Consider the following 9,820-nt stretch of genomic DNA (forward strand, 5'->3'; position numbering starts at 1 on the left):
AGAGAGAGAGAGAGAGAGAGAGAGAGAGAGAGAGAGAGAGAGAGAGATTTGCTTTTCCAATTATATAGTGACAGGAACCTGCTTTATAAAAGGTTGCACCAACAGAACAGCAGATTTAATGACTAGAACTAGCAACCCTCAAATGCTCCTCTGTTTCTTTGGAAACAATGAAAGAAGCAGGTAGAAGCTCTCTGGGCAGGAGTTTTACTTTTATTAAACCTGGTATATGGATGAGAAAACATGCAATCCATGTTGTTGACTGTCATCAGGAGGCACCCATTGCTGTGTCTCCCCACCTTCAACTCTGTTTTTCTTCCTCTTTTATTTTCCTGAGGCAAATTTGAAGAAAGCTTTATTAAATACTGACCAGGATGATGAACACTGGAAGTTAGCTGTAGTTCACTGTGATGTTATGATAGCAAGAGATAAAGTTGGGACAGGATCTGGATTTCAAATAAGGCTTAGTGCATGTTTCAAGGCTCTTTTAATTGTCAAGCTAAAATTGGTTTTGTCTCTTCTACAGTATTTATTGTAAGTTGCATTGACTGCATAATTTCCAATTGTGTTAGGGTGTTGAACCTGGCGTGTCTGTTAAGGGGGTCTATCAGCCAGCTTTTATCTTGCTGCACTGAGTATTAGAAAACCTTGATACTCTGAAAAAATCTTGAAAGTGCTAGAAGAAGTGAGTTAGGTTTTAAGCCGAAGCAAGAGGGTAGAGGGCTTGATTATTGCTGGTATAACAGCTTTAATTCCATTAATTGCTAGCACCACTGCTTCTGTAATAGCATTGACACAAGGAGTTAAGACAACTATTAGCCATCTAGCCAAAAAATTTTTTACTAATGTATTGAGTATACAAAAGGATTTATATAGGTATCTGGAACAACAGATGATGCTCTATAACTTATTCAAATTATGAAGTGTCATGACAAATATCATTGGAGTAGTGTTACTTCAAAAATTTACAATGATTGTCATTATAATTAGAAAAAAGTTTAAAGACACCTGTAGGGTATTTGGCATAATCCTAACACCTCTCTGGGTGTGTTAACTTTGCATAGTGAGATTATGAATTTAAAGAATGCTTTTCTTTCTCTTTGGTGACCACTTTTTCCTCCTTGTAAAGTATAGCACTCTCTTACCATGTCCATGACCCAACTCTACCCTGGGTTTTCTTAAACACTCTCAGCTGTCTACCAGACTGTTTCAGAAATGCTTCTTCTTGTGGCCCGTGGAGACAGATGGTTCAGTAGATTAAAACATTTATGACAAACACATGAGTATTTGAGCTCAGATCACCAGAAATCATATGAAAGCAATGTGCCTGTATGAGTCTGTAATCCTAGAACTCCAGAGCTCAGGAGGATCCATGTATTTCATGGGTCAGCCAGTCTTCAGGTTTAATAAAAAACCCTGGGGTGAGCATGAGGGGGAGTGGAAAGAAAGAAAGAAACAAAAAGAAAAAAGAAAGAGTGGAAGGAAGGAAGAAAAGAAAGAACAATAGAAGATTCCAACTAAAACTTTGTTCTTTACATAAGAGCACAGGAGTGCACCCATCCATACTCATAATTTTGTATGCACCGTCATACAAGCACACACACACACACACACACACACACACAGACAGACACACACACACAAACACGTATGCACACATGCATTTACCATATACATATATTAAAAAAAGATCTATAACGAGTGTACGAATTTTTTTTCTGTAACTTGTTTAATATGATTAAAATTCCTATAAACAGTTGCACTTAATTTCCTATGAAAATAAATGAACAACAAAACAAACTAACTGCATTCTTTACTGCTGAAAAATTTTATGCACATATGCTATATTTTCTATATTCAATTCTCTGTTGTAGGAAACTAAGACTGATTTACTTATTTATTTCCTCTTCCTTACTTATTTAGATTTTGATTATAACAGAAACCCTTGTGTAAGCAGTATTATAGAACAGTACGTCCCTTCTCCCCATAAGTTCTCCATTATCAGACTCAAAGCACTCTAGCTGGAAAATACTTAAAATAAAACAGTATTTATGCAAGAAAAAGGTAATTTTTAAGCTTGCCGTCCATAAACAAAATGGTAAAACTATTTGAAGCATATCAAGTATATGCTCGTCAATACACTTAATCTGATGATGATTGATTGGAGTACTGGTCAGATTCTATGTAAATTACATTCCACTTTATAAGAAAGATCAGAATATCTGTGTATTTTAGTATGTGTAGTAGATATTGAACCAACACTAACAGATATTTGGGCCACATACACCCTTGACTGACATATCGACTTGAGGCTTCCTTTAATTTTAAGCAAAAGTTCTTCTAGACATGATAGTTGAGTGACATTTTTCTCCACCTTGCATCTTCATCTTTTTATTTTTCTCTCTCATACTCCTTGTCCAACCATAAAATATACACTCATTTTCCTAATTAACTTGATCTTATTGAAACATATGTCAGTAACTTCTCAGTCACTAAAGTCTGTTGTAATAATAGAACAAAGAAGAATTAGTCACAAGCTGCTGAGACTTTGCCTTAGCAAGAGAGATGTATTCTCCTCCAGTGTGATTTTATAGATTCTACGAGACTTCTTTAATCCCCACATTAGCAGTCTCATTGGTGGAGTTATGAGGATTCTTTAACTCATCTAGAATAACAGTTCAGCCAGGATAGGACTTCTAGGCTATGAATATCATATATGGTTCCTAAAGCACTAAAACATCCCAGCACTTTTAAGTTACAATATTGTCTAGCATGTATAATTAATTAAACTGCTCCACCAGCAAAATCTTGTTTTCTTATTAACTTTGCCCAATAGCAGAAACTGGAGGCATAATACAGGAAAAAGTTCCTGGAGATTTTAACATTCACTCAGAACCCTGAAGTAATAGTGGAAGTATGAGTATCGGAAACAAAAAATATTGAAATGTGTGGACAGACAGCTTGGTTCTATGTTAGCCATGAATATAGGAAAAGGTAAACATTATATACTGTTTGTGCATTCTTTTTGGCTTTGTGCTATCTTTTCTTTAGTAGATTCTGTAGTTTGGTAGATGTGACAGGTATGTTTCAAATTCTACCAGATATTGTGCCTTAAAAATATTATAATATTTTCAACTGATAAAATTAGCTCACTGAAATTTAAATGAGAACTTCAGTGATTTGGGCCTAAGTAAATATCCCATGAGGAAAGTGCTTGTAGTATGCACTCGAGTGAAATGAGGCATGCACGAAAAAACAGGTATAATGACATGCGTTCATAACGATAGTTGGGAAGGTGGATATAGGCAGATCGTTAAACTGTTCAGGATAACTAACCTACTTGTCAATCTCCTGGTTCTAGTAAGAAACAAATACTTAATATAATAGTAGATAGCTCCTGAGAAATGATAGCTTTCATATTTTATTTTATCATTTTATTTCTGTGTCATATTCTCTAATAGTATAATATAAAGTAAAGTGAAGGTGTTTGATTCTCAGCCTATAAACTTGCAAATAATACATAATGTCAGTCAAAATGAGGGAACTTTTGACTCAAACCCACAAGTGAATCTGAATGCCTGGGATCAGAGGATCTCTCTCTCTCTCTCTCTCTCTCTCTCTCTCTCTCTCTCTCTGTCCCCTTCCTTCCTTCCTTCCTTCCTTCCTTCCTTCCTTCCTTCCTTCCTTCCTTCCTTCCTTCCTTCTTTCCTTCTTTCTTTCTTTCTTTCTTTCTTTCTTTCTTTCTTTCTTTCTTTCTTTCTTTCTATATCTTTCTTTGTCTCTCTCTGTCTCAGTCTATTTCTCTCTCTTTCTCTTGGTCTCTCTCTCTTTTCTTTCTCTTTCTCATTCTGTAAAATAACTATTTAAAATATTCATACAGCTCTCCTGAACTTGAAGATGAAGCTTAGTCATGATCTTGCCTCTTGATTGTTAACTTAATGGAATCTAGTGTCAATACTGGTTTATTTGAAGTGGGAAGGCCACTTTAAAATGAGCAATACCATTTTCTGGGCTAGGGTTTCAGATTGAATAAAAAGGAGAAAGAAAACTGAACATCAATATTTACCATTCTCTATGGTGTGTATAATTTACACAGTGGAAACTGAAGAGCTTTCTTGGAGATTGGAGATGATGTAGACCTAATAGACATGAGAATTTACACATCCCCTTGCTGGACTGAGCTGGTATAAAAGAGGACTAGGGCCTCAGTATATGATGGAGTTGGGTTTGAGTTCTGGTCTTGCCATTTGACAGATATGTATAACATTGAAAACAATCATTTACCTCTTCTGTAATTGCATTTCTCAACCTCAATGTACATATTCTTATGGAATATCAAGATCATTGGGAGATAAGTCAAAATCAGTAAGTAGATAAAGAAATTTTAATGTAGTGTTACAGTCACTAAATGATGGTAAAGGCACAGAACATCAGTGGAAGAAAAAAGAACCATCCATATATTTATGCTTACATCTCCAGGCAGCCCTCTTCTAGGCTACATCCGCATTGCTGGACTTCAGGAACAGAACCTCCCCAGTAAGGATGCCTTTCATTGGACCTCCCAATCCACCAGGTGAATGGGGCTCCATCTAAAAGACAAGATGTTTAGTAAGTCAGAAATACAGTCTGAAAGGCTATAGAAGAGTTCACAGTGGTGTGTGTGTGTGTGTGTGTGTGTGTGTGTGTGTGTATACATATAATGTCTCTCTTCTCATCCATTCCTTCTCTCCCTCTTTTCCATACTTTCTGAATTCCATTTTGGCTTTCTTCATTTATCTCTTCCAACTCTCTCTATATTTTAATGCAGACATACAGGTTTCCATATAAAAAGAGATTTTTACTTAAAAAATATAGTTAAAGGCTGAGGAATGACATCATTAAGAGACAGGGACAGAAACTCAAATTGATAACAGATTAGAAAATATTACAGCTAAAACTAACTTTAAATTAATACATTATTTTTATGTGTAGAAATGCAAAATTTAGTGTTTAAATAATGAGTAATAGAATGATTTGATATAGCTTTAGGCAGAGCAGTAGAAAAAGGAACATTTCCAGTTTACAAAATCCCTCCCTTTAAAAAATGTTTTTAAAATGTCACTTTAAGTGGGTCAGTGCCTCATATGTATTCAGAGACTAGACATGGTTGAGTACTATTGTACTAACAGTCAGTGCAACTAAAATGAAAACTGAACTTTCACAACAACTACCTCAAAGGAATAACAGAATTTGGATACTGTTTGAATGCCAAGATAGTCTACTTCAATATAAAGAGAGAAGTATTCACATGACCTTCATAAAAAAGGGAGAATAATTACAAATCGGTTAAAACTAGAAAAAGCAGTTTTGTATTCTCTTGATTTGTGTGCCATTTATGTCCTTCCTCAACATCCTTTTTTAATTCAATATTTTACTTATTTACATTTCAGATGCCATCCTCCTTCCCCATTCCCCCCACCCATTAATCCCCTATCCCATCCCTCCTCCTCCTTTTTTTGCCTTTATACCATTTTAATTATATGCAAGTATTAAGGTCAGTTCTAGGTTGAGGAACTAGCAATACAGTAGATGCAAATAGTCCAGGAAAAAGGAAGACAACAAACATGGATAATCAAAGAACATCCATGACAAAAAACAAGTCCCATGATCACTTCTCTGATCTCTGTTTCTAAGGGCTTATCAGGATTTTCAAAGTATCTAAGCCTACTTCCTTGTCCTAGCCCAAAGTCATTTTCATGTTTGAAGCCTATTTCTTTGTTCTAGCTTAACATTTAGATTTCTGCCTATAATTTTTTTGTTCTAGCCTAAGATTCAGATTCCTGCCTGAAATTTGTTCTTTGTTCTAGCCCAGGATTTAGATTTCTGCCTGAAATTAGTTATTTGTTCCAGCTCAATGTCAGATTCCTGCCTGCAGTCCATTTCCTTATTCTTGACCCATGTCAGATTCCTGCCAGTCAGCCCCCAAAGCTCTCCACATCTCCCTCTTTTTATTGCATAAACCATACAGAACTTATCTTAGGTAATTCTGACAAGAAAGCCTTCCTTACCTGTCATGGAATATGCATTATCATAAGAAATGCACTTATGTCTTAGGTTGGTAAGGCTATGTGTAGGATCTTACCCATCCTTGGCTTGCCAGCCTGTTAAATTAATAACTCTGTCTGGGGGTCCATTTTCAGTTTCAAGTCATGTACTTTGGCTGCCAGCCTGTTGATGTAGTTAGAGACAAGCTTTAACATGATGGGCAGGATAAATTATTCCCAGGACAAGAAATACTAGCCTGATCAAGCTACATATGCCATTCCTGAGGTTTGACCAAAATGGAAATACTGCACTCAGGCCATGGATAATTTTACTGGCATAGTCTGCAGCATCAAAGCTCAACAGAGCAGCATTCTTTAAATTCATAATCTCACTATGCAAAGTTAACACACCCAGAGAGGTGTTAGGATCATGCCAAATACCCTACAAGTGTCTTTAAACATTTTCTAATTATAATGACAATCATTGTAAATTTTTGAAATAACACTACTCCAATGATATTTGTCATGACACTTGGGATGGCTCCTAACTCTTAAACCCTAAACCTACTTCAGATAATTTGAATAAGTTCTAGAGCATCATCTGTTGTTCCAGATACCTATATAAATCCTTTTGTATACTCAATACATTAGTAAAAATTTTTTTTTTTGGCTAGATGGCTAACAAAATACTTTTCTTAACTCCTTGTGTCAATGCTATTACAGAAGGAGTGGTGCTAGCAATTAATGGAATTAAAGCTGTTATACCAGCAATAATCAAGCCCTCTACCCTCTTTCTTTGGCTTAAAACCTAACTCACTTCTTCTAGCACTTTCAAGATTTTTTCAGAGAATCAAGGTTTTCTAATACTCAGGGGAGCAAGACAAAAGTTGGTTGATAGACCCCCTTAACAGACATGCCAGATTTCAACACCCTAACACAATTGGAAATTATGCAGTCAATGCAACTTACAATAAATACTGTAGAAAAGACAAAACAAATTTTAGCTTGACAATTAAAAGAGCCTTGAAACATGCACTAAGCCTTGTTTGAAATCCAGATCCTGTCCTAGCTTTATCTCTTGCTATCATAACATCATAGTGAACTACAGCTAACTTCCAAATAAGTCTCTGACAATGTCCAGACCCAGCCTTCCAAATATAGACTGTTATTTCCAATATTGGATTGATTTAATAGCTGATCACCTTTAAGAAAAATACAAGAGACATTCTAATTTCTCTTTTTGACTCTCTATCCCGCAAGGTCAAAAAACTTGAGGCAAAGCAGATTGTCCAATTTGGGATATAGGCAAGCAAAGATGAGTCAGGAACATATGTCTAATACAGCTCCCCAGTCACCCTTGTCAGGGCACTCAGCAAGCTCACAGGTCAGCATCATAATCACATAACATTACTCTCATGATCTTTCTAAATTTTAAATTAGCTTTTAAACAAACATCACACGTGCACACACACACACATACACACACACAAACACACATATACATACACACAATCACCCACCCTTTCATATACATAAGGATAGAACGATGTCTCTTCAAAATTTTCCAAGACAAAAATATCACAGTAAAAGCCAAGATTAGCTAAACACGTGGTCCTTTTGGTAGATAGTAAAGAGTGCAGAAATTTAGGGTAAATAAAAATTAAGCACCATGTAAAAGAGATCCTGACCTAGTCTCCATTGATTTTTTTTGTCACAACAGTACTAGAAGAAAAGTGAGGAAATGAGCCTGTGAAGGTCGTACTCTTGTGAGCCAAGAAAATCATTCTGAAATTATGATTCACTGAGACACTGGGGAAAAAAATAATTAGCTTGGGTTCCTGATTTCATTATTATCTTTCTGTTGTTTTTAATGATTGTGAAAACCACAGTTGCATATAGCTGTGAATCAGAAAATTATAGCACATCCCAAACAAGAACCAACATAGACATGGAGGCCCTGGATAGCATCAGCTGAAGGCACACGACCCAGCTTCCCTGGGCAATGGCTGTTTTCTTTTTGCTTAGCACATGCTAGACAGTTAAAAAGGTGTTGCTGGCTATTTTTAGTTATTTTCAAGATTTAAGATTCTAAAGTTAAGGCTGGGCATATAGTCAAATTGAAATTGAGTTCCTTCCTAGCATACAAGAAACTGTGGTTTTGATTCTTAACACCATACATATAAACTATGTATAATGGTGCAGGCTTGCAATCTCAACAGTAGGGATATGGAGAAGAGAATCAGAAGTGAAACATTGTCCTTACCTACATAAAAAGTCAGAGGTTAGCATGTGCAACAAGAGTCATTGCCTCCAAACAAAATGACACTCTTGAAGCATTTGAAAATTTGGCATGTTAAGTGCTAGCATGTGGGATTTTTACCCAAGTAATATTTTGTTGTACAGGGAAATTATTATTTTTCATACTGTCTTTATTTACATCTACAAAGCACCCACTTTCTCTGAGTTGTTCACTCTTCTAAATCTCCCAGAAGCCTTTTAGGCAAATAGACAGAGATAAGACATTTAGAAGTCCAATGCTATAAAACATGAGAAAAATGGGGGAAGGTTTTTGCAAAAAAATCACAATAATTTTGAGATGCAAATTCCTGAGAAGTGCTGGAAAAGTCTACCTTCATCCCTCTAGCACATCATTTACTAATAAGTATGACTTCCCATAATGGGTGTGAATATGCTATTTACAGAGGAATGGCTTAAAGGAAGAAAAAAGAAACATGTGTGTGCTTGCATGCACAAGTATGTATGTGCAGGTAGAGGCCAGAGATGGGTGTCCAGTGTCTTTCTCAACTATGTTCCACATGGTATTTTTAAGACAGGATCTCTCCTTGAACACAGAATATTATCAATTCAGCTAGACTAGTAGAATAGGAGAATCTTGGGAGCCTCTTGTATCTAGTCCCAGCACCAGGACTACAAATACTCGTGGGCATGCTCAGTATATACATGACTATTTTGGGTTTTTATTTTTATTTTTCATTGATACAGATTCCAGGGATTTAACTCAGTTCCTGGTAATTGCAAAACAATCACTTAACCCATGGTGCCATATTTCCCTCTTGAAAACAAAATCAACTTTGTAGAAAAAAAATTATGTCTGAGCCTAGTTTATTGATATATTGGTCAGTTATGGTTTTCCTGACATAGGAAATCCAGGTGAGGTCATGCAGCACCCTATTTACACAATTAGGGTTTAATCAACTGAATTAAAATTAGAGAATCTTCGTGAGTTTTTAATTGTTATAGTTTAAGAAACAGTAAACACTCAGCTTATCAGTGATGTCTACATGGAAGCCTGGAGAGTTTAGCTGTCAGGTAACCTTCCAAGCAATATCATCAAGGAGTTAGAAAGCCCTGTAAAAGCAGAGAAGCTGCTGTGCTGAATGTTGCTGCCACAGTTAATACTGCTTCAGTTTATTTTATTTTGTCTCACATTCTCTCCAGAGAATTAGTATATTTTATGTATTTTTATTTGAATTAAAATATAATTACATCATCTCTTTAATTGTTCTTCCCATGTGCTATTGCTCCTAGCTCCTATCCCTCCCTTTTACACTACTAGTCTCATTATTGTTTCTTCTTCTCCTCCTCCTCCTCCTCCTCCTTCCTCCTCCTCCTCCTCCTCCTCCTCCCTCCTCCTCCTCCTCCGCTTCTTCTTCTTTCTTCTTCTCCTCCTCCTCCTCCTCCTCCTTCTTCTTCTTCATCATCATCTTCTCCTTCTCCTCCTCCTCCTCCTCCTCTTCTTCTTCTTCTTCTTCTTCTTCTTCTTCTTCTTCTTCTTCTTC

General features: G+C 36.2%; 1 protein-coding gene across 1 annotated transcript in view; it reads right to left on the bottom strand.

Moving 5' to 3' along the window:
- The window catches only part of LOC114609463 (contactin-associated protein like 5-2), a 737,464-nt gene that overhangs the window by 141,081 nt on the left and 586,563 nt on the right, over positions 1 to 9,820 (bottom strand). The window contains exon 14 of the mRNA XM_028753828.1: positions 4,469 to 4,586. Within this exon, the coding sequence (XP_028609661.1) occupies positions 4,469 to 4,586 (118 nt within the window). The remainder of the gene's footprint in view (positions 1 to 4,468; positions 4,587 to 9,820) is intronic.

The sequence above is a fragment of the Grammomys surdaster genome, unplaced genomic scaffold, assembly GCF_004785775.1.
Source record: "Grammomys surdaster isolate TR1022 unplaced genomic scaffold, NIH_TR_1.0 125973, whole genome shotgun sequence".
In the NCBI taxonomy this organism is placed as follows: Eukaryota; Metazoa; Chordata; class Mammalia; order Rodentia; family Muridae; genus Grammomys; species Grammomys surdaster.